Source organism: Lepidochelys olivacea (assembly GCF_965140295.1).
Source record: "Lepidochelys olivacea isolate rLepOli2 genome assembly, chromosome: 17".
NCBI classification, from domain to species: domain Eukaryota; kingdom Metazoa; phylum Chordata; order Testudines; family Cheloniidae; genus Lepidochelys; species Lepidochelys olivacea.
Genome location: NC_140427.1, coordinates 3,083,114 through 3,110,252, shown reverse-complemented (window position 1 = coordinate 3,110,252; position 27,139 = coordinate 3,083,114). Strand labels below are relative to the sequence as shown.

Sequence of the window (27,139 nt, the reverse complement as noted above, 5' to 3'; positions counted from 1 at the left end):
ATTCCAGCAAGCTCCTGGGGTAGTATCTCATTGGAGATGAAAGGGCTGGTTCAGAAAGACATTCTGAAGCCTGTAGGGTAAAGATGAGCCAGATGGGTTTGTCTCCATGCAGGTATATTTTAGTCTCTGGGAGCTAGGTAGATAGGAGAGAGAAGTCTTTGGGATTTCCTATTTCCCTTACTGAGGGCCATCTATGCTCACCTGAAATTTTTCCTAGCAGAAGATATTCCTATCTATTTATTATAGGGTCAAAATATGGCTGCCACCACGTAGAGGCATTAGCAGTGGTGGAGGAGAGAAGAGGGGACTGGGCAGTCCTCCCCCAAACACTCCCATGCATGCAGGAGTCATAAATGTTGCTGCTGCCTAAACACCCTGATGGCAAACGGGGAGGGGTGGATGCTGCTACACCTGTTCTGTACTGGTGAGGGCAACCCTCACTTCCCAGTGTTCCTGGTGCCCCCTGGGCTTCCCCTGGCCTTCACTGGCACAACACCCTTCCTACCACCACTGCTTCTCCTCCTCCACAGCATGGCTCAAGTTTTAGAGCCATAACTGAGCCTGTAGTTCAGGGGTGAGCAAACTTTTTGGCCCAAGGGCCACATCTGGGTATGGAAATTATATGGCAGGCCATGAATGCTCATGAAATTGGGGTTGGTGTGCAGAAGGGGGTAAAGGCTCTGGGGTGGGGCCAGAAATGAGGAGTTCAAGGTGCAGGCGGGGGCTCCGGGCTGGGACATGAGGTTGGGGTGCAGGGGGGAGCAAGGGCTCTGGGGTGGGGCTGGGGATGAGGGTTTTGGGGTGTAGGAGGGTGCCCCAGGCTGGGACCAAAGGGTTTGGAGTGTGGGATGGGGCTCCGGGCTGGGGCAAGGGTTTGGGGCACAGGATTGTGTGGGCTCTGGCTGGGGGTGCAGGCTCTGGGGTGGGGCTGAGGAGTTTGGGGTTCAGAAGGGTGCACTGGGCTAGGATCGAGGGGTTCAGAGGGTGGGAGGGGGATCAGAGCTGGGGCAGGGGGTTGGGGTGCGGGAGGGGCTCAGGGTGCAGGCTCTGGGTGGCACTTACCTCAAGCAACTCCCAGAAGCAGCGGCCACGTCCCCCCTCCGGCTCTATACGGAGCTGTTCTCAGGCGGCTCTGCACGGTGCCCTGTCCACAGGTGCCACCGTTGCAGCTCCCATTGGCCACAGTTCCCAGCCCATGGGAGCTGCGGGGGTGGCGCTTGGGGCGGGGGCAGTGTGTGGAGCCCCCTGGCTGCCCCTATGTGTAGGAGCTAGAGGGAGGACATACTGCTGCTTCCAGGAGCCGCACCATGCGTGCACGGAGCAGCCCCCAACACTGCTCCCTGGCTGGAGCGTGGGAGCGAGACAAGCCCCAGACCCTGCTCCCCTGCGGGACCTCGAGGGCCAGATTAAATCGGCTGGCCGGCCAGCTGTGGCCCATGGGCTGTAGTTTGCCTACACCAGCTATAGTTGGTAAAGTGCTCAGAATCTCTATAAAACATGAGATAGTAGCAACAGCTAAAATCATCTTGTGGATCTCAAACTCAGACAAACCTTTAGTGGGGAGGCAAAGAGTTCTACTGAAAAACAGATGTGGTTTTTTTAGGTGAGGTGAATAGCTCTTTAGAGGTTCAGGCTTCACCCATGAGCAAACAAATGAGCCAACAAAGCAGCCTAGCAAAATAAACAAACCCGCCCTGCTATTTACATTAGGAGATTAATTGATGCGGAGTACTGCAGCTGACAGAACTTGATATCAACGAGTATCATCTCTCCATCCTGCCCAGAGCTTTCAGCTCAGCTCTGCACATGCCCAGCCCAGTCACACTCCCTATTTTCATCTGGCTTCTCTCACTCAGCACAAAAACAAATGCACACAAGATGACATTTGGAAAGATGAGTGTTTCAGTTGATGAACCTCCCAGGTAATAGCTGCTGCTGCTGCTGGAAATGCAGGGGGAGGGAAGTAAAGCAGAGAGATTAAACTTAACAGTCCTTTGGAGAATTTACAAGTGGAATCCAGAAAGTTTATAAACTGGGATTCTGCAGAAAACTATAGGGAACAGAGCCAAGATTTCCACTGATTTGCTGTGTAACCTTGGGCAAGTCACAGCACCTTCTGTGCCTCAGTTTCTCCATTTGTACAGTGAGGCCAATATGTGACACTCCTTCAAGGTAAGTAAATGACTTAGGCCATGTCTACACTAGCACTTATGTCAGACAAAATTTTGTAACTCAGGGATGTAACACCCCCTCACCCAGGGTGACATAAGTTTTGCTGGCATACACGTTCACAGTGCTGTGTTGGAGGGTGATGCTCTACCACCAACATAGTTACTGCTGTTTGTTGAGCTGGTTTTATTATGTTGACGGGAGAGCTCTCTCCCATCAGCATAACACAGCTACACAAGCATTCTTACAGCAGCACAGTTATCAGTACAGCTGTGTCGCGGTAAGCTTGTAAGTATAGACATGGCCTTAGTATGTAACACGCTTTGATATCTTCTGATGGGCGGTAGCGGAGTTCAAGGTTATTATAACGTGTTGTCCCCCCTTTAAGTACATCCCTGATGTACTGGAATACCACTGAGCCTGCCTGTTCCGCCAGCTGGGCCCCCTTTACCCTGTCTTGCTGAGCCAGGCTCTTAAGGCTCCTCTAGCACACACACACATGCAGGGCCACACCCAGCTGCAGAAAGACACAGACTCCGAGATCAGCTCTGGGAAGGCTCAGCTTAAGGGACTTGCCCCAGCACTCAGGTGCCCACCTCCCTTGGCGTGTAGACCCAAAGGTATATTGTCTTGCGCTGCATAGAAAGATCTGCACAGTGCAAGCTCATAAAAATTTGCCCTCTCCCTCAATGTGAAGAGAGATATACAGAGCTTCTTGCCCCCTCCCCCCAGACTGCACAAACTGGGTTTAATAAACAAAACAAATTTATTAACTATAAAAGGCAGATTTTAAGTGATAATAAGGGATAGCAAATAGAACAAGGCAGATTAATGAGCAAATAAAAGAAAACACACATACTAAGTTTAAGATCTTAAAGAGACTATTTTTGAGAAGTAATTTCTCCCCCTAAATGTTATTTTAGGCAAGTTGCAGAGTTTCTGTAGCTTAGAGTTCCAGTTATTTCTTCTTACAGTCTGTACCCCTGTCTCAGGCTGGACTCACCCCTGCCTTCCTCCTCAGGCCAGTTCCTTTGTCCCTGCAGGTACTTTCAGCAGTCTTTCTTCTTAGGTAGGCAATGGAGGAGAGTCCTGTTTGCCTTCCTCTCCAGTTTTAAATACTATTTACATAAGGCAGGAATCTTTTGTTTCCCAAACTTGATCTCTCCCTCTTCTTAGTGGAAAATTACTAGAAGTCCAAGATAGTGCTTAGTATCAGGTGACAGGACCACCTGACTAAGGCCTTGTCTACACTGCCACTTTACAGCGCTGCAACTTTCTCGCTCAGGGGTGTGAAAAAACACACCCCGGAGCGCTGTAACATGGCAGTGTAGACAGTGCACCAGCACTAGGAGCTATTCCCCTTGTGGAAGTAATTTTTTTTAATAGCGCTGGAAGAGCGCTGATGCCATGACTACACAGCCACGTAACGTTGGTAGTGAAGACATGCCCCTAGTAGCATCACAGATACCTCCCAGGACGACTCTCAGGAAGGAGAGAGATTAGTATCTTCATCCGATGAAGTGAGCTGTAGCTCACGAAAGCTTATGCTCAAATAAATTTGTTAGTCTCTAAGGTGCCACAAGTACTCCTTTTCTTTTTGTGGATACAGACTAACACGGCTGCTACTCTGAAACCTTCACAGTCTTGTTTCTTCTTAACGGCCCATCAAGGCTGATGGCCTGTTGTCTGATGGGTGTCCCCAGATACACACCTAGTTGTAATGGTTACATAGCGCACATTCCTAACTTTAGATACAGAAATGATACATGTATACAAATTGGATAATCACACTCAGCAAACCATAACCGTTCTAATGATATCTAACATGAGCCATTTTGCATGAAGTATATCTTAGTTATGCCATATTCATATCATAACCATATTTCTATGAAGAATGTGGGGTATAATGTCAGTTAATATTTAGTTTCATTTGTAAACCTAAAAAACTTCATTGTTTGGGAAAGGCTGACCTTCCTGTAACCCTGAGATCCAAGGACCCCAAAATTTACCAGCTTGGGTATACACCTTTATAGTTACACCTTTTCAACCAATTTATTTACTGCTTAGCTTGGTAGATGCAAACATTACACAGGCATTTCCAAAGACCCTCCCCCATTCTCCTCCAGCTCCTTTTGTTACAAAAAAACATTCTGATCAACAGCTGTAAGAGCTTTAGAAATCTGGCCTTTTTTTTTTTAAACTTAAAGTCTCTAATTCAGGGCTCCCCACGGCAAGAAATAACCCAGTGGAACAGGAATCTACATCCAAGGCATCTCTCCCTGTATGTGTCATTTCATTTTACATACACTTTCAAAACAGCCAGGAGTGTATGTAGCCAAACATCACAAAACAGGAATTCTAGCTTGGGATCTGTCTCCAGTTCCATTCGCTCAGACTCCACTTGCCAGGGGGAGAGAGGGGGTTGGCCCGGTCTTCCTTTAAGCTGCCTCTGATTTACTGCATTAGCTTCTAAGGAGGTAGACAGGGTAGTCTATGTCAGCATAAAAAGAATGGTGTGCATGGCTTAAACTCCATGAGGGACAGCCGACACACCACGGACTGCGTTTAGACAGGCAAGAGTGGTGTCAATTATTTATTATCTGCGACATTGGGAACACACACTATTGCTCAAGGTCACCAAAACAAATGCGGGAGGGTTATGCTGAAAGGAGTATGCAACCTAGGCATTTTTGGTTTCAATAATTTGTTTCTTTTAAATTATAGCACAGCAATAATGTTACAGACACACCACAATGTACAATCTGAGTTTGCATAGTGTCCTTCAGATAAAACTGCATTATAGATAAGTAACCCAACTACTGACTCAAATAAGAACAAAAGGAAGAGCGAAAGGAACAGGCATAAGTAATGCAGAAAAGAAATGATGATTCAGTTGAGACCTGGAAGAAGGTGGTGTAGAGCTGAAGAGGCAGAGAGATACAAAGGCTGCTCCTGAGTGCAGAAGCTGTGGAGAAGAGTGGGTTCTCTCACACCAAGAATGGGCTAATACTGAATGAGGTGGGACAGGAGAGGGCAGTGCTAGACTTGCAGAGGGAGTAGGAAGGGGAGTGGAGTGAGGTCTCATACTGTTTGTATGGCATGGTGTGGGTCTGCATTCAGCACACAAGAGAGTTTGGAATCCTGAGACATGGGAGGCCAACACCACAATTCTGGTGTTGGCCAAAAGAGGTCTCATACTGTTTGTATGGCATGGTGTGGGTCTGCATTCAGCACACAAGAGAGTTTGGAATCCTGAGACATGGGAGGCCAACACCACAATTCCTGCCCAGGAGAAACATCCAGAAAGTGAGCACGAGCATCAGACCTTTGGGTCCTCTGTTGGCAGCTGCAGAAACACATGCTCCCATGCAGATCACAAATGCGGGCAAAGGTATAGTGAGAAGAAAGCTGAATGTCAAAACCAGAGGCCTCTGGTCAGACAGAGAGGCCAAAAGGAAAGAGGCACAAAGAATTCTAAGCTAGCGTCAGCGACACAATAGCCACCCGGATCTCCCAAAATAAAGTTTTACATTTCCCAGCCAGGCAAGTATGCTCCCTATCTTGATTCTGCATTCAAGCTACTATTGCAGCTTAGCCCTGTCCACTGCTAAGGACACCTTGGAGTTACTGCTTCAGTGGGGTCCCAGCTACTGCACTTGCTGCAGCTTCACTTCTCTCTGTTAAACCTTTTCTAAAGTCTCTTTCTCTCAACACAGGCGATTTCCCAAGGGGCACTCAGTGACCTCTGTCACTTCTGGTTGTAATCTTTCTGTAGGTGAGGACATACTGTATTATCATTTCACCTTCGGTATCTGTTCTTAGCATGCCTATGGAATGAGAGCATTCAGCGTTATATCTTCCTTCCTGCTTTTATTATATTATATATAGGGGTGTGAGAGAGTGCACCCACTGAAAACTCACCTGTTGCCATCAAAACCTTCCAATGCCTGAGCAAAACATTCTCAAGGTACAATCAGAAAAAGAGGAAGCCATAACAATGAGCCCAGATACCCCCTCAAAACCCTCCCAACTACTCCCCTGATTAAAGGCTGCAGGATCTGGTGTGTCCATGCACACACAATATGTAAAGCACCTGGGTCTACTCTCCGCATTAAAGGGGACTTTATGAATTTAAGATTTAAATGACTACTGATTATCTGTGTATTACAAAGCCACAGATGCACATTCTCAAACTTGTGTTGATGTTGCTCAGCGTGGATGTTCTCCTTCAGAATTAAATGCGTGCTGAAGCAAAGCTGAATGCTCAGTTAGCTACCAGTTCTAAGGTGGAAGAACAATATTCAAATTTCATCTGGTCACTAGGAACCAAATCAATACATTATTTTATATTTTTTTAAAGAGTCATATATCCTAATCTCCCTTCCTCCCTGTTTTATAGGCCTGGGGGATGAGTTCTCCAGTACAGAGCCTCTGCTTTTATATCTGACATATGTATTCCATTCTGGGATCCCTACAGTGATGCTGCCCTGGCAGTATCTGGGTATGTTCTCTTCCTCCTCTCACTGCCCCCGAAGAATCTTTGGCCAGCGTGACTCTGTTGGCTGCGGAAACCTGAATGCCTTCAAGAAATGCGAGTGACAAGCCTCCAGTAAATTCTAGTGTCTTGGCTCTGCTTCACTGAAGAATAGGATCTGTGTTTGGGTTATTATGATGCCTTTACAATGTTACATTATGCACCACTCAGTTGAAGGGAATAAAAATTTCCATAAAGATTTTATCCCTCATTGGTTAGCAACATTGCTCTGCCCACTGCCTGAACGCTAGCAAACCCTGCAGAGGCCATGATAAATAGTGAGGTCACGGCCAAATTTAATAAGGTCTTGCATTCTCTCTGAAATGCCACCAGAGAGCAGACAAAAGCATGTTTGCTGAGCTCACCAGGGAAAGCTGAGTGTTTGCACAGAGTACTTGGTATGCAGATGGCGTGGCTGGCTGCCTTTGGAAACTGGTGCAGAGCTGAAAGCAATGGGAAGGAGCTGAGGGGCAGAGCTCCCCATGAAAACGCATTGGGGACAAGCTCCACAGGAGGCCACTAGGTCAACGTGCCACCTCACCACCCTGCTTGGAGACTTCTTTTTTAAACTCAGCCTCTTGCTGCCTCTGCTGTGTGAGTGGACGTGGGTCTGCACAATTGCAAGAGGAGAGGAGACCTCTGAGAGACACAATCTGTCTCTATTAAGATGTGATCCACTCTCAGAAAAAGTTTGAGGACTCCTAAATTTATTTCATTATTAGGCATTGGACTGGGCTTGGCTATAATGCTGTGTATGTCTGGTCTGGGACAATGAGACGTTTCCCTTTTGCGATGACTAGGATTCTTTCTGGAGGACCCCGCTGGGTTTCAACAGTAGCATGGAATAGCCCCATCCCCTCAGGAAGCACTGATGAGAGAAAGGTCTCACTATGTCTTAGCACCAACTACTAGTGCCACCTAGTGACTCTTCTTTGTAACTGGCCAATATGTGAAGCTCCTACAGTTCAGGACCATTACATCTGAATTGAGAATGACAAAACGCACAAGCTTTGGGCATAGCAATTCAATTAACATTTCTGCAATGCTTCTGAAGACTTTTGTTTAATTCACAAAAAACACTTTCACTCCTGAAATATACAGATGAACGTTATTAACCCATGTTATTTACTGCAATCAATATTGAAAAACAAGGCACAATGAATCCTAAATACAATAATCTGGACATGAAGACAATATTGTGTATGCTAAACAGCCAAGCAACACATTTAATAGGATTACCAGCATTTTCAGGACTGTTATGACACTGTTAAGTTACCCATTATGACAAGTATATGGACTGAAAATTAATTCAATAAAATAGCTAACATATTGAATTAAAATCAAAGGCAGGGTCCAGCTGATCCAGCAGTAAAAGCGCATGAGGACTGGGAAAAAAACATGATTCTGCTCATTTTATAGTTTACCCAAAAGGTTTTTTTTCTCCTTTTTCCACAAAAGGCAAAGTTGATTTTTTATCACCCTGTGAAAATGACAAAATTTTGTCTAGTGTCAAATGTGGGAAAACTTGCTATTTTCTCCAGGAGTAGAAATTCACCATTGTTTGTCATGATAAAATATGGTCATTGGCAGAAAAGGCAAAACTTCTGCCTGGATCAAACTTGGGAAAACTGATAGCTTTGCTCCACTCCGACATTGTGGTGGAACATGGACTTTAAGGTGTGTAGGCTATATTCAAAGGTATGTCTGTGAGGCACAGAAAGCTCTCTGCCAGTGTGATCCCCAACATTAATATTATAGTGGGAAAGGACTCACTGCAATACTGAGATGATCATATGAGAGACTCAACTGGGAACTTGGTAAACTGAGCGAAGTTGATCCACCATCCAGTTTACTCTTACCTGTGCTGGACTTCAGTCGATTCTCAGCAAGCTCAGAAATTGCTCCTGTTGTAATGGTCTTCTTCAGTCTGGAGACCCCGGAAGCTGCTGTCACCCCTGGCTTTGTTAACATGTCATCGCTGCTAGCTCTTTTTAGCTACAAGAAAGAGAGAGATCTTGTGAGAAACCAGAAGAATGAGAGATCTGGTATGCCCATGAGCTAGATGATTTTACAGACATACAAGTTGAAAGAAAAAAGTGGTGACACACTTGGAGAAGGGAGTATTTCTGGAAAAGGAAACCCATAGAAATATTGCTTTTGGAACAGCAATCTGGAGTCATTTGTGAATATTCAGAAGAGGGGAACATCCTTCTCCCATACATTAGAGGGATTTTCCCAGCTTGGCACCAAGGAGGTCACTGCAATGCAAGGACATATTTTCCTTTGGACCAAGACCCAGGACAACATCCTGCAGGCTGAGAAAGAAATGAGACTGATTAAATTTGACTCAGATACCAGGCCTAATGGAAACCACTGGCTACTCCCTATTCCTCTGGGGCAGCAGGCTCAGTGCATTCATGCATGTACTTGAAATTTATCTACTAGGTAGGATTATTGGTACCAAATTCAACAGCCTGCCATGGTGGGAAAAAGCATTTTTGTATTAATTCCTGCCTTTCAGTGAGGTGGACCAAGAGGCAATGTAGGTTTGATGATGCAGCCTATAGTGGGGGGTGAGGGAGGGAGAACTAAATAAGCAATGACTGAGGGGATGGGGTGAAAAATCCCCAGAGTCCCATTCAAAAGCTCCTGATCATCAGTCGCTGCACTGGAGACTTCTCCCCAAGTTCTGGTTGGAGTTGCACTTGTTGAAACGTGTAGGCTTCTGAACATAAAGAAAACAAGCAACTGAGGAAACTGAGGCACAAAGCAGGCAAGGAACAATATAAAATAACTGGCATCTCAGTGCACCCCTATGCCACAAAAGGTACTAGGTCTTGGAAGGATCTGTTGCTTTCTATTTCTGTTTCAGCTGAGGCCATTTTACAAGGCCCTACTGTGCTCCAGCAGTGACCTCATATGCTGACCTGGGAGGGCCAGGCATTTCTAATGGAGAGTCTGCCTGCTCATTCCCATCTCTCTGCCAAGCAAGAATTGATGAAGTTAGCTGCATCATAAACTCTCCTTTGTGATATGAACAACGAGCCCACTAGGGACTGAGCCAAGACCCCAAACTCATTTAGCGGAGGACTGCAGGCTGCTTCATCAAAAGGAAAGAGCAGAGAACACAGAGTCTACTATCACAGTTACCAAAGGGAAATCCTTTATCTTAAGTCTGGCATCACTTCAGTTGTTTAGACCTTCAGGGGCTTCATTTACTGAACAGCAGTGAACAAAGCTAATCCAGGACAGTTTGGTAGGTGCTGGTGCTAGCATCACTACTGGGAGGTGCAGGATTTGATTTTCAGTGTGAAAACGGAAGAATGTATCCAAGAGAGGGCATTTCGCTCTTCAGATCGCCAGAGGGAATCATTCACAGCACAGAAATGCACCAGCTCTCAGGTTTAGACAAAGAAGCTGCAGAAACCTCCAGATTATTATCCATCGAGCCCCACTGATGTGGTTCACAAACTTGGAAGAAGACAAGATACCTGCCCCAAGGCGTGAGCTAAGCAGGTACTTAAATGGAAGTGTGCTTGATGCACAGGAACTGGAAGCCTTGGTGTCCTGTAAAAAGCATAGCTAAGAGAGCATGAAGGGGGACCTACTATTTAGAGGAAGAAGCAGATAATTGGTACCCAAGATGCTCAGGCAGTTCAGGACCCACTAAACTGAACTAATTACAGCTGCTCCTCAGGGGACACGTCTAGTGTGACTGCAGATTTGTCCCCTCCCAGGCATTCAAGAAAGCCCTTTGAGCATGCAGGATGTGGGAGGGGTTTGCAAACTCAGGACAAGTGACCTAGTTACAAGCCTGAAACCTAATGGTATATGTGGAGCTGCTGCATCATATTTGCTCAGGCATTCAAAAAACATACACTAGAATAAAGTTTTCCTACTTTAAAGTTTCCCAAAGTATGAAACAAACTTATGAATAAGGCTCTACTAGTACAGTGATTCCGTATACAAACTGTATTCAGTAACAGATGAACTTTTTTCTGAGAGAGGAAATGTTAGGCAGGACAGCAAATTTATGTCCATAGGACTTCCAATTGGACAACCCACCCAAAGCTGACAAAAAAGATCCTGCTTTAATGTGTCAGAGATTGGCGCTGCTAATGACGCAGCACCTCCTCTTCCAGGACTGCACTGCAGTGTCAGCACTGGGGTTGACCCCAAGTCCCGGTGTGACATTTGAACCAGGACTTCCAGCCACACGGCAAGGTGCCAACCTGACCTACTACAGGGCACTAGACACAGAAATATAAGAGATATTCAAGCATATATTTGATTGTAGTTTTTATTGGTTGAATTTCCACTAGCCAGCTCACCACTATGTATGTTCATATTCCAAAATCTAACACGGGCTGCTAACACCAGAGTTTAGTCAGTAAACTTCACTGCACCTGAAAAAACAAGACTGATTTTTTTTCCCCTGGTAATCCAAGTTCATTCTAGAGTCGTATTCAGGAAATTCATGCAAATCTGAAAGACCAAAAACACATATGCTTCACAAGGAAAACATTGAAATGATGTTGGCTTAAACCAGCATAAGGAGGAGTCCATCTAAGAACCCACGCCAGTTGCTTTTCCCTTTTTGTGCACTTCCACAGCTCAGACTAAGAGAGAGAAGCCTTTTAAGAGTCTTAAAAATCAAAGGCGTTGTAGCATCTCTCTAGACTAGAGCGAGATGTTGGTGGATAGAAAAGAGATGAGAAGGGAGATTATATTACAAATACATGCCATGGTTAGTGGGTTCCTGAATTGTAATTTTTTTTAAGCAAGATCAAATCTCTCTTAGCTCCAATTTTCTTCTCTCTTTAATCTCTTCATCTGACTCAGTCTGTGGTTTCCCAGACTCTGGGAGCACGTGAGCTTTGATAGCCAAAGCGTTGATCTACTGCAGGAAACCAGACCTCAGAAGTTTTGCATTTTGCCAGTTCATTCCTCAGAGCAAGACAGAACAATCTGACTTTCTGACCTCTGGAGAAGTCTCCATCCAGTTTCTCTAAAGCATCTTTTACCAAGTTCACCACCTTTCACAGTGCCAAGTGCATCTCACTGCCTAGTCTGTCTTTCCACAGCCCCTCCCTAACTTTTCCCTTTGATCATATTTTGTTTGTACCGTAGTTGCTCAGCAGCTTAGAGATCACTGAGGCAACTAGAAAGAAAACACCATGTTCTTTAAAAGATGTACAATTAAACGTATCAGGTTCCCTTGCCTTCCTACCCCCATATACCTCTACAACAGTCGCTCAGAAGTGGCAGCACAGCACCACACCTTAAAGGAAGGACCTTATCATGAAAAAGATTGGCTGGAGCCCTGGGCTGAAAGTGTCTCACTTCTGAGATGCTTAGAGTTGTAGGAGTCTGTAAAGTGGGTATAATATATGGACCCATTGCACTGGAGGCAGCAAGGGTTAATAAGTGTTTGTAAGACTCTTTGAACATTCGCGCTGTAGAACACTATGTATTGTTAATCAATCCTTATTGTTGAAAACAAAATCAGTCTCAGTTCCCAAATTCCTATTTCTTTTTTTTAATACTTAGACCATATTGCTCTCTTTGTTCAGGGTCTGCCAGAACACAGATGCAGCATTATGCTAGGTTTGGAATTTTCAATAAAATGGAAAATAAAATTATTTTCATGTGTATTTCTGGTCTTATTAAAAATATATATAAAAAGATGAGTATCATAAACTGTAAATGTTCTATCACAAACAATACTTTTGCTATGTACCTTGCCTTTCCAAAGGGGCTGGGGGAAAAAAACACAGATTATAGGACACAAGATTACCTCACTACCCTTAAAAAAAAACAAACATGACAACAAAACCTCTTTTTTGGGAAAATAAATTCTAAACCCTAAAATCAACCTCCACTTCTACCAATTTAGTGCAATCCTGTCCAATCTAATCCAATTCACGCCCACCCATCCACAGAGTACAATTTGATCCACACATACTTTGTGCAGACTAATCCTTCACTCACAACACACATAATATATTGTGACAAAGCTCTGTCCTTGTCTCCGTGGGTCCGCGTTTCCTGGCAGATTTTGCTAGCCTCAGAGGCTCACTGTGACCCTCCACGTAACCCTTCTCGCTCTCTCTCTCTCTCAACAAGGGTCACAGTCTACTGAGCCATTTTCATCATAAGCCAGCGAGGGAGGTGAGGAGAAGCTATCCTCCCTTGCACAGTCTCTGTTGTCTCCCAGGCTCAGTGATTAATTGGGGGGGAGGCAAAGAGGGGAGCCCGGGCCCTCCCTCTACTCTGGGCTCCAGCCCAGGGACCCTAATAGTATCAGCTATGGTAGCTGACCTTTTAGAAGCCTGACACGTACAATTCCCTGGGCTACTTCCCCACAGCAGCTCCCACTTCCTCAAGTTCCACTTCACCCTTACCTTAGGGCCTCCTTCCTTGTGCCTCATATGGTGTGTACTGCTCAGTCTCTCCAACAGCGCAACTTCCTCCCACAGCTCCTGACATCCACATGCACCTGACCAACTGGGAGGCTTTTAACTAGTTTCAGCCAGTCCCTGATTGGCTTCAGGTGTTCCAATCAACCTAGCATTCTCCCTGCCTTCTGGAAAGTTCTTAATTGGCCCCAGGTGTCTTAATTGACCTGGAGCAGCTGCCATTTAACTTATCCTGGTACCAGGGATTTGTTTAGCCTGGAGCTAATATATCTATCTCCCACTACTTTTCTATAGTCATATGGCCTTTCCCTGTCACAATATCCAATGCATGCACTATACACACCACAGTCCAGTCCAAACCACCCACGCATCCACACACGGTCAAATTCCCTTCTTCAACCCCACCACACTAACACTCATACTCTACAAGCACAAACCAACCAGTCAACACACAGAGACAAATCTGGAATGACTATCCCAAAACATACAATCTGGTCAAATGTATACAGACACTGTGATACAGTATGCACACAGTAGAGTCTGATCCAGACATACACACCCAGTGCCAAAGCCCTGAACACTTGGTGATATGCCCTGCCTTAGCTGGAGTGATAGCTTGGCATCAGTTTGGAATGCTTTCACACTGCTTACTGGTTAGTACCTTGCTAAGTCGAGATTCAAAAGCAAGTGAAGTAGAGGATTTGGAGGTCTTCATGCCTGAGGAAGCAGCGGGGAGAGATTTTCCTCGGTCAATCCCATGGTTCCCTTGCTTTGCCATTGCACTCCAAGGTCTGGCAGCACTCTTCATTTTCTTTCCAGAGGAGTCAGTCTGCAGAATATCAGAAAGGAAAGCAGATATTAATGTTTTTAAAGCATTTGGAATACAAAGAGAGAATGGATACTGCAGTGCTGGGTGCACAGAAATAGATTATATAGCGATTGGTCAGTAGTGACCCAATGGCTCTTCAGTGGCTGCTCTATGTTAAATAAGATAGTAGCCAGGTTTTCAGTTCAGTACCTAGTAGACTGGTGTCTATGTCATACAAACTACATTCTTGTTAGCCTTGGAGAGGGCAAAGACTGAATGAGCCTTAGAGACCGACCTCTCTTCTCATCCTAAAACGGGGCCTCCAGCTCAGGGTTGAAGCACAATGCATGAATAATCTGGGGGTGAATTACTGCTAATTCTTGCCCTGTACCAGTCCTGAGGATAAAGAGAGGACTCAGTGTCAGACTGTCAATCCAGCATCTTCTTCTTGAACTATGATTACATTAAAATATATTATATTCAAAACAGGATCCTGAGACACACACACAAGCTTTCCTCCCACTATTCATTTATTTTTGATAATCCCTCAGTACCACAAATCAACCATACTGTCTCTTTAACTGATCAAACCTGCCTAGAGCTGTGGTAGTTGATGTTGCTACGGTGATGAAATGATTGTTCCATTGTATTTCCATAAAAGAAACACAGTAAAAAGGTAACAGTTAACTTCTCTGCAAAGAGAAAGAAAAGGAGCTGCATTCAGTCTAGAATTTCCCAGATACGAACTTATGAAGGAAGCAAATCCTGCCAGGATTTGGAGAACAGAAATGAATTTCTCTTCCTGGATGTGCCAGCAAGCACATTTTGTCAATTTCCCTCAGTTGGTGGTTTGTTGCCAGCTAAATGGCTGGCTTGACTCTTTGAGCAGATCTGTGTCCCTGACTTTTCATCATCCATTCCCCAGTTTGCACTAGCAACAGCACCATCATTTGGGTCTTATAAATCTGCTAGCCATTGTTGGGGGAAAAAAATCACAGATGGCTCTCTTCTTCTTCTTCTGGTCTTCAGTCTTGTTTTCTAAAACAAATAGGATGTAGTTGCATGCAACTCTTGTGCAGGCAGTTTGTGTTGTGTTTGCCAAACAGGTGTCCAGAAACTACAGGAGACCAGTAGAGAGGCTCCTCTTGGGAGGGTGTGTGGGAGATGGACTACTGCATTTGATCACAGAAGAGGCTAAACCAAGTCTCTTGTGGTCATAGGCAGCAGCTCTACCAGATGAGCAAAAATGTGGCCTCCCCTAGCTAAGCCAGTAAGAGCCACGGTGAGAAGGACTCGGACTTTGCAGGTCTCACAATTTGCTTTGTGCATTGTTCTGGTGAAGTGTTCTTGTTAATGAGTGTGGACCCCTGGGAAGAAATCTATTCAGGGCCTAATTACATTCTGTGCTAATGACACCTTCCAGGTATTAGGGATGTTCTATTTAAAGGGCATGCAGGTGCAAGAGTGTTCTAGGCTCTCTTTTGCTGCTGTTTTAGGGCAAAGCAAGCAATAATTCCCCTCCTTATAGCATCATGACTTTTCCTTGCGGATGTTGGAAAAATCAATTTTTTGCACGGCTCTAACCTCACAGCTACTAATAGCAACTGAGCAACTCCCCTTTTTAATTCTGTGCAGTCACCAATTCCATCAGGAGTTCCAACACATACCGTGAGCACCCAAGAGCGGATTTCAGCGGAGGAGAAAATTATCTATTTATTCCACGACCATTACTGTGCTGCATACACCTGACATTTTTTAACGCAGTAGTGAATATTTAACTATGAAGCAATACAATAAATGCTATTCTTAAGTCCCATGGTTTCAGAGTACCATTAACAGGATTTTAGTGTTTCATATGCATTTAATGGGCATTTTAAAAAAATATATGGATGTACGGTACCCCACATTTACACATACAAATCAGGCAATTGCACATACAAGTAGCCTTGCTGAAGAGATTACCAGACTTATACAAACATAGGTTTTGTGGATGCCATAACTGCACATGCATTTTTCCAACTGTTGCCTTGGGACTTCTTCCTGGTTCTATCCCAGCACCCTCCGCCCTGCCTTGTGATGCTCCTCTCTGGTCTATGTGGTTTGAGGGGATTCCATCTGGAGTCAATGAGCACATTTTAAAAGTGCCTGGAGAGTGTTGTGTCCTTTGGACAGCCATGTCAGAAGGAAGAAAAGCAGGAGCTGGAGCAAGCCTCAGTGAAAGCAACTACAATTTGAGTGGCAGTTCCTCTAAACTTCCCTCCTAACCAGTCGCAGTTTAGATACTTGACTTAAGCCAGATTGGATATGTAGGAATGTAAGGAAATAGACTTGAAAAGACATTCCTTTTGCAGCTGTATGAACTTTTCACCACATCAAGCAAGTGAAACCAAGGATTGAGTCCATTTTGTTCCAACTTTTCAGTGGTCGATAAATTTCAGAATCTGTCTAGATGGGACCCTGTGTGGGGAAAATCGGATATTATTGCACTATCAATCAACGCTGAGCGGGTTGAGGGAAACAGGGCTATCGTCTTTCTCTATTTCTAAAGAAGTTAGAGTTTCTGAGCTGCAGCTAAAACACACAAGTAGAGATTATTTAGTCATGGTGATCCTGAGGCCCTTCTTGATTTAGGAAGGAAACTAGAGGCCTGTGCAGAACTATCACTAAGAACGTGCAATAGAAGCGGCAGGCGAATAATCCATCAAGCAGATTCCATATGCACAGAGATCTTAGTCAACTATAACTATGCCTTTGAGCAGGGATAGACTGAACTTGTTTACCTATGCACCACGAATGGAGTCTGTAAAGTTAGGTTCCAGGTTTCGATCACATCAGCTGTAGAATACATTTTGGAATCTTTCTGTGTGTGCAGCAATTGATTGAAACATCTGCTTTTGCATGGGGGAATTCTGAAGTTCCTCTTTCTGCAGAGCCAGCACCAAAATTACCATTAGAACACTGCAGTTACTAGACCCAAAAGGAGTAAAGCACATAAACATTTGGACAGATGAAGGACTGGATGGCACCAAATTATTGGGAAGGGGATCTGAGCCTTTCACTTGTAGGTTACAGGCTCAAATCCAACCCAGGTCAGTAGCATATAGCAATCAACACTTGAAACAATTCAATATCAGTTTGGTGGACTATACAACATGGACTGGTTGTTTCAGCTCAGTGGCTAAAGTTCCACATCACAAAAGCCACCAGGATACTTTGCAGCAGCTAACAGAGAAGCCAAAAATTAAATAGGTTCCCATTGACTGTTTCTCCAGAGCAGGCAAGAGATACTTGGCAAGGCCCAGCCTAGGTGTAGCTTGTCCTATCCAACCTGAACCTATGCTGTGGGTAAAGAGGATTTCAGTCTCTTGGGTGTCAATCCAACATCTTCCACAAGCCTTAAACTCACTTGAAAGAGCAAAGCCCATTGCACACGTCCTTCTCATCTTAATTTGCTTTCACTCCTGCATGACACAAGTTGGAGATTTTAAGGGAACTGCTTGAAGAACAGCCCAAAATAACAAATTACCAAAAAACAGAACAGAAAAGCCCCACTGTTCCCTGGTCTGGGCAGGAAACCTTTCTTAAGAGTCAACATCAGCCTTTCATTTCCTCCAAGAGCAACCTTCTGAGTCAGAGTGAAAATGCTCCCCTGAAAAGTTTGGACAGCAGGAACACTGGGAAACCTGAAGGAGATAATGAGCCATTCCATGCTGCTCATTTGCCTGCAATGAATGGCAAAGCAGGTCACTAGAATTAGGTACACACTGTAGCTGCAACCTGTCAGCATTCAGGAAACAGAATATTAATGTGAAAAGGTTACTGCCGCTAGTACTCCCCCTCCAAAGGGGATAACAGGATGGGCAAGGACAGCCTGTACTGCGATGGCTCTATTAATGGTGCAATAGGACCCCAGAAAGGTTTTACATACCAGCTTTGGAAACATAAATTGAGACATTGCATGTTCCTTGAATGTGAGATGCATAACCTACAGCAGAGCAGAAGTGCAATGTGGCAAATCTGGGCACTCCTAGGCCTCAAAATGGTAGACCTAGGGTGTGACACACAATTAAATATAATTATCGAGAGGAGGGTAGTTGTTAAATCATAGATCTTCTACTAGCGTCTGTGCGCTGGCACATACCTTAGAAAAACCTATTTAGCCAGCCTTCCCTGACCAAAGGCCCTTTGGCCATCAAGAGTGAGAGGTTACAGCCAGAATAAGGGGAACCATTATCCAGGAGCCCCAAATCCTGAATTTGTGTTATAGATAAATAATCAGGAGTCACAACACATTTAAAAACCATTTTAAAATATGAGAAGATAAAAGAAGAAATTCTATACAGTACAGACAGGGGGTTGAAATTGTACTGAAAAACAAGAAAGAAAAGATGAGGGATTCAGTGTCCCTAAATATAAACTACTGACACTAGGGAAAGGCTGTATTGTCTTGAGAGGATCAGGCAGAAGGGTGGAATTGAAACTTTGCAGTGTCTTCCTGTTCCAAACACTGAACCAAGTCACCAGCTTGTCAAAAAGCAATACAACCATTAAATGGCAGAGTCTGCCTTTTTGATGTGGCTTTGGGTCAGAAGCGGAGAACTAGGAGTTGGTAGATGTGAACTAAAGGCAACTTTTACCATCCCTCCTTAGCTAGTATCTACAATGTAAAGGCCAGCACACTGCAATCTCATTGTACTACCAAGGCAGGCCTAGCTTTTTACAGGAAACTAGGTAGGTTAAGAGGTTAAAACATGAGACAGTCAGAAAACATGGCTTCTAGTTTCACCTCTGCCAGGGATTTGCTGTATAACTTTGGGCAAATCACTCACCCTGTGTATTTCCCTGGATAATAATACTTATCCACCTTTTATTTCCTCTGGTGAAAAGTACTATATACATGCAAATGATTAATAGTAATTTACCGGAGGAGATTTTGTTCAACACCTATTTGTGCACAAGGAGCTAAGCCATGTGTTTCTGTGTCTGGGAAGATAAGCTCTCTACAGGTAATGGCTCCCTGTGGCTTCAGATGCCTCAATAAACAATTTATTTACTGTTTATTTATGGTAAATAAATGTCAGCATTTTCTTCCAAAAGGACCTCAGAGAGATTGTGGTTTGATCTTTAGGCTGTCCACAGAGAGCAAAAGGAGAGAAAAGGCAGCAGGAAAAGCAGCCTCAACACAGATGTAGTCAAGCAAATGCAGATGCAATGATACTCGAACTCCCTGGCTTTCACCCCCATCATGTGACCCCCTGTTTCAGAGGACAGTTCCTGTTCATTCCCCTGAAGCGGGCCCTATAAACCATAGTTAGAGCTCTGAGGATCAGTCAGTTTCTGGCCTCCTTCTCCACATTACATGGTGACTCAGGAGAGGAGGGCTGAAGCCCAGCTTTCTATAGAGCCCATTGATGCCTCTCTTTGCCTTGGCCAGAGGGGGTGGCTGAAGAGCAACCATTAGATTACTGCAATGTACTCTGTAGCACTACACCTTGAGAACATTTGGAAACTGATGATAATGAGAGGGCAGCTGCATTCTGCAATATGTGGAGTTCCATGCCAGGAGCAGGTTACATCAGTGCACTGAGATGTGCACTGGCTGCCAGTACGTTTCTGGGTGGAACTCAAAGTGTTGGTTTTAACATATAAAACTCAATGGTCGGTGACCTGGTCAGCAGAGATGCATCTCTGCCTGCACTACCCAGCTGCAGAGGAGATCAGCTGAAACTTCCTGGATATCAACAGAAAGAAGGGCCTGATAGGGCATTCTCTGGACAGGGCCCTCAGAATTCGATCCCTCTCGCCCTCTTTAAGGGCATGCTGTAGCACCCATCTTTTCTCCCAGGCATTAGCGGGGAGGCATGGAAGGTTTTGGTTTTTGCTGCAGGAGCTATTTAATTAGCTGGTGTGAATTTATTTTACAGTGGGACACACAGTCCATTATACTTGGAATTTTATTCTGAAATGTATGTCAAGGTACCTAGCTATATTTATAGACTGAGTCATATAACCATATCAATAAAACCCCTCAGCACTCACTCTGTGAGGGCAAAATTTCTATCCCCACTTTACAGAGTGAGAAAGGTCACACAGATAGCCAGGAATTAAACCCAGGTCTGAGCTCCCTGCCCTGTCTTTTAACGCATAAGAACATCCTTCCTCCTTTATATAAAGCATATGTTAATATTTCTGACATAAATACTACTGCCAATAAAGGGGTGAGCTGCCAGCCAGTCCTGCAGAACAAGGCTCTAGAAAATATATTCCACTGGGGATTATGGCCAGTTACACAATGGGCTAGATAAAAAGAGAAAGCTGATTGGACAATGAAGGATATGCCCCACATTTGTGCAGTTTAAATGTCTAATCCAAGATCTGGTAGCTACACTTATCAGTTAATAAAATAATTTACGCACTTCAAGAAGAGACATTACACAGGAACACCTGAGCTTTTAGGGTTAAAGGAGAAGTCACTTTGATGTGAGGGATTTATGCTTTACGCACCAAACCCTGGATTTGTGGGTATCCAGGTCTCAACTCTCATGCCGTTGTGCACCAATAATTAGTCAGCAGGGCAGGTAATTTAACGAGGGTCATTCAAGTGCCTTTGGGAAAGCAAACTCTTATGAAAGTTAATTACCAGATCTGCAGAATAATACACCAGTCGGCAGCTTCACTGGGAACTGCGAATGCTCAGCATTTCACAGTGAGGCCACTAGTACCTGACTTTCAGGTGGGATTCATGCAGGAAAGAGTTCTCTGACTTTGGTGAGTTTAGATCAGACCCTTAGTCCCATTTTCCTGTAGTTTATTTATTTCACCAAGGAGTCAGGCTGGTCCAGAATCAACACAGAACATTGGCTTGAAATCAAGGTAAGAACGTCGTTGGAGGTTTGGCATGTAACATTTGAGCCATGTTTATATTGCTGTCCCTCTATACTATATTGTCCCTCTATACTACTCAAACTGTATTATTCTCAGGTGAGCCATCAACTGGAACAAAAAGATGCAGCAAGCTCAGTAAATTGTCAAGGATGCCCTACTGGAGTGTAGGAAGCTATGCAGCAACATAGAATATTTTTTCAGTCTTTCATAACAACCCACTTGAAACCACAATTTGTAGACTTGACAGATGCTTTCATATGATTCATCTTGATTTCTTAACTGATACCAGGAATCAAGCCAGAGTCATAAAGCAGAGAAATTGACCGTCCAATATGGCAGTTGTTGATCTTGTAATTAAAACCAAAACCTTCTGTTACTCTCCTAGCCTCATCTTTATCTGCCCCTCTACAGCCCCAATCCCTTCCAGCTCAGTCTGCATCCGCTGTACATCTGCTACATCCTCTGTTGCAGAAACAGTCGCCTGTCCTTGCATAAGAACAGATTTGATCATATAAATCTTCCCCAACCCCTTTTCCATAATTTCTATTATCCTACCTTGTTTCTAGCATCCCCTTGGCTGTCTCTGGGCAACCCTCATCTGTCATCTTTCCAAGTGGAAACTTTGGCTGTGTTTTTGCTTGTATGAAGCTTAGCTCACATCAGGGTTTAATGAATTTAAAAACACTGGTGATGTGTCCAGTGCAATGACAGCTCATTGCTAATGCTCTTAGTGTTCTTGTTGGGCGCTGGGACAGAGGATGAACCTTAAGCCCTACCCCCTCCACTGAGCAGCTGGTTCCAATGGTCTAGAGGGCCAGAACATTCTCAGCAGACTCCATTTCTCATAACATTTAATGCTGGATACTCACACTTTGTTAATGAGATAGCAAGAAACAATAAATTACTTGGAAACTTTCATGCCCAGACTATAAGTTATAGCAAGGAGGAGGACTGTGGGTTTTTTGCATGTCCTAACCTAGGTATTTTACTTTCAACAGTCCAGAAAAATGTGCTATAATAATAAATCTACACACTTTGCAACCAAAGACACATGGAGGCTAAGGCACATGCCCAAGATCACGCAGCAAATCAGTGGCAGAGTCAAAAATAGAATGTCCAGTCCTGTGCTTAAGCCATCAGCCCACAGTGGCTCCCACATAGCAGTTTAGGGTCACATGTGACATCCTTTATAGGGTTGTACAAGGACTTCTTTCCCTCATGGAAGTCACTACCTATTAGGTTTTTATATTATGCTTAACTCTATGGTTACTGAAAGCCACAAAAGAGCCCTCTACCTCCATGAGCAAACAAGAAGGCCACCATATGGAGTCCTCTGAGAATCCCCTTCATGCATGCTATCCTTGGTCTGCAGTGTAAAGAGCCCCTCCACATTGCCCATTACTCTCCCTTTCCCCGCACAGTATCACATGGAGCCACTCTTGAACACTGAAACTACTCTGGAGCCCCCAGAGACAAGGTCTAATTGTCTGAGGGTGGGTGGTTGCATTGTAGGGAGGAGCTAAACAGGCTATGAGGCTACTGCAGAGTCTCCAGCAGTTGCTTGTCTGACTTGCGCTTAAGGCTGATCTTGTTCTTTTCCTAGTCTAATTCCTATCATTTATCCTTAAGGGGATATTTATTTACTGGCATTATGCAATCCTCACCAGTATGTTATAATCAGGAGTGGCCTGGGCAGAGAAAGGTCTAACCAGCCATGAATGTCGAGCACCTGGTCACCGCCTCAAATAAACCATCCCATTACTACTTCCAAAGCCCAGGTCAGCAATTCCAATCTCTGGATGGATTCAGTGTTGCACACAATAAAACACATCCTTCCTGCAGTCACCAGTGGGTCATCAGTCATAGAATCATAGATTGTAGGGCTGGAAGGGACCCCAAGAAATCATCACGTGCAGCCTCCTGTGCTGAAGCAGGACCAAATAAATCTAGAGCATCCCTGACAGGTATGTCCCCAACCTGTTCCTTAAAACCTCCAATGATGGGAATTCCACAACCTCCCTTTGAAGCCTGTTCCAGAGCGTAACTACGCTTATAGTTAGAAAGCTTTTCCAAATATCTAACCTAAATCTCCCTTGCCACAGATTAAGCCCATTACTTCTTGTCCTACCTTCAGTGGACATGGAGAACTATTGATCACAGTCCTTTTTAGAACAGTCCTTAATATATTTGAAGATTGTTATAAAATCCCTTCTCTTTTCTCAAGACTAAGGCTACGTCGACACTTAAATTGCTACAGCGGCACAGCTGCAGTTGCATTGCTGTAGCACTTCAGCGTAGACACTACAGCAACAGGAAGGGTTCTCCCATTGCTGTCGTTAATCCACCTTCCTGAGAGGCAGTAGATAGGTCAACAGAAGAATTCTTGTGTCAACCTAGTATTGTCTATGCCAGGGGCTAGGTCAGCTTAACTATGTTGCTCAGGAATATGAATTTTTCACACCTCTAAGCAACACAGCTGGGTCGACATAACTTTTCAGTGTAGACCTGGACTATGACTAATCAGTGATTTTTACCAGAGACAGTCAGGCAAATAACAAAAGAGAATTGCCTTGTCTCCAAGTCCCATCACCACAGAACGTCTCCCGAGAGTTTTGGGCTTATGGGTTTCTTGTTCTCAACTGGATCCCATTTTCCAGCTGGACATAAGAAAGGAAACAAAGTTTAAATAAAACCCTAGTTTTGTGCAAATGGACAGAGGATTTATTCAGCTCTGTTTTTCTTGTGTTGGGTCCACATTCTTGACATTTACAAGCCACAGGAAAAATATAGCTTTGCTATTTTACCAGATAAACCACATGGAGTTGTCCTAGATCAGAACTCAATTAGGCTCAGGTACCTCGGAGACACCCAGGCACTTTCCTCTGCCTCCTGATCACTGGGGGGAATGTAGAGATAAAAAACGCATAAGCTAGCAGAGATTTGGTCAGCGCTGATCCTATAAGAAGACAATCACCACCAGCTAGATGGTGGGCTTCTTGAAGCACTGATTTGTACTGGCAATCAGCAAACAAACAGACCACCACATTTAAATTAATTGGTTAAGAAGTTATAGGTGTAGTCTAAAAAAGGTTGATTGGGCAAGAACTGATATGATCTTTTTCTTACTCCAGGCCAGGGTTTTAGACTTGAATGTGGCAACTCTGTGCTCAACATGTTACTGACAGCTGCACGTGAAAAAGGCAACAAAGCAAAGAGGGAGGGGGGAAAATGTGCTTTTGGGTGTGCTTGTGCTTAGAGGAACACAGAGGCTGTACCTGTGTGCATATAAAAAGGCTACCCAGTTAATGCTAAATTTCATCAAACCACACTAAAATTAACAGGTTTCTACATTCAAGGAGTGATTTCACTCTAGAGAAACCAGAAGAATCTGTACAGTTGCAACTACCGCATCATCTCAGCTCATAGCTTCCAGACGATAGGTGTCCCAGCTTACACGGTGTGTATAATCAGCCATTACTTTGAGACTTAGGGCACAGGAGGTCAAAAGAAAGATAGAGGTTGAGCCTTGATTCTGAATTTCCAAGCTGTTGGGAGTTTAAAATCAGCCTTTAGCCATAAAAAAGTTAAACCACTCAGAGCTATCCCCGACACCTTCCTGGCCTGAGAAGATGGGTTTAACCTTGGTGTGGTATAATGCAGGTACATTTTGAGAACAAGGGGCTATCAGAGCCATCTGAAGGTAGCTGGTTCTTGTTAATCCTCTTCTGCTACCCCCGTGACTGGAGCAAGTGGAGGATGAGACACGGAGGGTTAACATTGCATGTCTTACCAATCCACAATAAAGAGAAGGATGCTCTATTTTACACAGGACACAGTTATGTAATTACTAAAGAGAGGAAGAGTAATTACAGTGGGTTTGCCTGATAATGCCATGTCATTACACCTTCTGGCAGAGTACAGGCAGAGATGCACTTAGAAGGAACAGAAGGAACTGCCATAGAACACATTATCTAGGTTGTAAGAGAAACATAGCACACAAATACCTGACAACCCGCCCACCACATGCATGAGACATGGCAAAGGATGGATGATTTTGTAGTCAAGACAATGGATTGGGATTCAGATCTTAATTCTATTCCCAGCTCTGCCACAGACTACCTGTATTACCTCGGGAAAGTCACAGGATCTTTCTGTGCCTTTATTCCCCATCTATAAAATGGGAATAATACTGGTCATCTGAAGATGGCGTTTTGGGAAGATGAACTGGGATATAGAATAAATCCTCATGTACCTTGGTGAGGAGCCCCATGGAAAAGCCAAACAAAAATAAAAAAGCAAGTCCACTTCTCCCACGCACAATGCATAGGTGATCACAATCTCCAGCACACCCCACCTATCTCTATTCTACGCACACACCTCACGGTGATGCATAGCAATCATTAATTTCTGAAAGTTGCCTGGCAGAGAGGTTGTGCTCTGCAAATGTGCACAGTAGCCTGTTAATTAACTGGGACCTTTTGAACTTTTAATTGTTAGTTGTCAGTGTTGTGAAATCCTAGCAGAAAGGTTTCACTGGAGAGAGGAAGCCATTGTGAACTCTAAAACTGCAAGAGAAACCAGTAGACTTCTGCATTTTCAAATTATTCATTCTGCATGTGGATAGAGATGAACAAAGCCGAATGGATTCAAACATCAGAGTCAGGGGTTTGCAAGCTATGGCCTGCCAACCACCAGGGAGCTGTGAAACCCATGGAATCACACAGTGGGGTCCAGTCACTGTTCCCTCTAAGCTGTGCGCATGTGCACGCGCACACAGATCCTAAACCCCATGCACACGGCAAAACACTGCGTGCAAACAACAATTTGCACAGAAGAAATTTTTGGGGCACATGGCCTGTCAAAAATTAGAGGGAACATTGGTTCAGGTGTTGCAACAGGAGCTGATCCAGGACAGGGTCTCTCTCGATCATTGGCAGCAATTGATCCAGCGGGGATCGATTTTATTCCATCTGGCCTAGACGCAATAAATCGACCCCACCCCCACCCCCCAAGCGCTCTCCTGTCGACTCCTGTACTCCGCCGCCGCAAGAGGTGCAGGCGGAGTCGACGGGGGAGCAGCAGCAGTGGACTCACTGTGGTGGAGACACCGCGGTAAGTCGATCTAAGTACGTTGACTTCAGCTATGTTATTCACGTAGCTGAAGTTGTGTAACTTAGATTGATCCCACTCAGTGTAGACCAGGGCTAAGTAATCAGCAGAATCACACCACTGAAGAACAATCAAATATCCCCTTCTCAACTGAGACCCTGATTGACAACAGAATAATTTCCAGTTTGTAGGGAGTAGAGGCACACAAACCATGTTAAAGGGATGACATGTAGAGAGAGAATTAGATTGTGCTGATGAGGGAAAGCGGGGGAAGAGTCCCCATTTCCTGTCCAGTTCCGCCAGTAATGCTTCATTACAAACACTGAGCTTAATTAGCATTTGTACAGCTCTGCAAAGCTGTAATACAAGTGCTGCGTATTATTATGATTGCTATTACCATCAAGATTCAGCTCAAAGCACATTTGATGGCCAATTACTAAACTGTTGAAACTGGAGCTTCCTTCTGAGAGTCTCAGCAGCCCCCTTCTTTGGTGGAGTGAGAGCACAGATCTGGCCATGCTCCCCAACATTTGTACTCATTCCCCTTGCAGACGAGGTAACTGCCAATTTTTTTCTGAAGCAGCTTGCACAGCAGCCTGGCCCCTTCTTGACTGGACAATCTCAGCAGCAGGGTTGGGGAAACCTATTTGTGCTCCTGTTTAACCCTGCTGTTAGAACACATCACTGAACACCAACAGGAAGAGAGCCGAGGCAGGCAGAATGACAGCTTCAGCCCATCAGTCACTAGCTCAGCTCCACGCAGCTAAACAGAAAAATACACAGTAGCCAGTTCTCATAGGATCATTTTCTAGCGTTAACATCTAATAGACCATCCAACCCAGCTCCCCGCCAATGCAGCAGTGTTCCTTACAGTGCATTTTCTAGTGCTTCATCCAATCTAGTTTTATTTAGAGTCAGACATTACATCCAGGTGTTGTTAAGCAAGGCAGTCTGCTTTGCTGCAAGAATGCACTTCTGTCCACTAAAGCCCACTAGAGAAGAATCCAGTTCCCACCTTACAAATAAAAAGAGGATTAAATACTTACAGTGAAGGCTTTTTCTCCTCCTTGTATTAAAAGGAAAACTGTCTCCTGCTAGCCTCTGACAACATGTGCAAGCCAGACTGAGAATTCAGGGCTTTAGTGCTTCCCTGAGAGGAAAACCACATTGCAACGAGACACAGAGAGCTGCTTGAGAAATGATTCACATACGGAA

General features: G+C 44.5%; 1 protein-coding gene across 1 annotated transcript in view; it reads right to left on the bottom strand.

Moving 5' to 3' along the window:
- Window positions 1-27,139, bottom strand: part of SPECC1 (sperm antigen with calponin homology and coiled-coil domains 1) — a 153,446-nt gene that overhangs the window by 126,145 nt on the left and 162 nt on the right. Inside the window, exons 2-3 of the mRNA XM_084650573.1 lie at window positions 13,784-13,951; window positions 8,563-8,698 (exon numbers count right to left, since the gene is read on the bottom strand). Of these exons, the coding sequence (XP_084506699.1) occupies window positions 8,563-8,698; window positions 13,784-13,930 (283 nt within the window). The 5' untranslated portion in view covers window positions 13,931-13,951. The remainder of the gene's footprint in view (window positions 1-8,562; window positions 8,699-13,783; window positions 13,952-27,139) is intronic.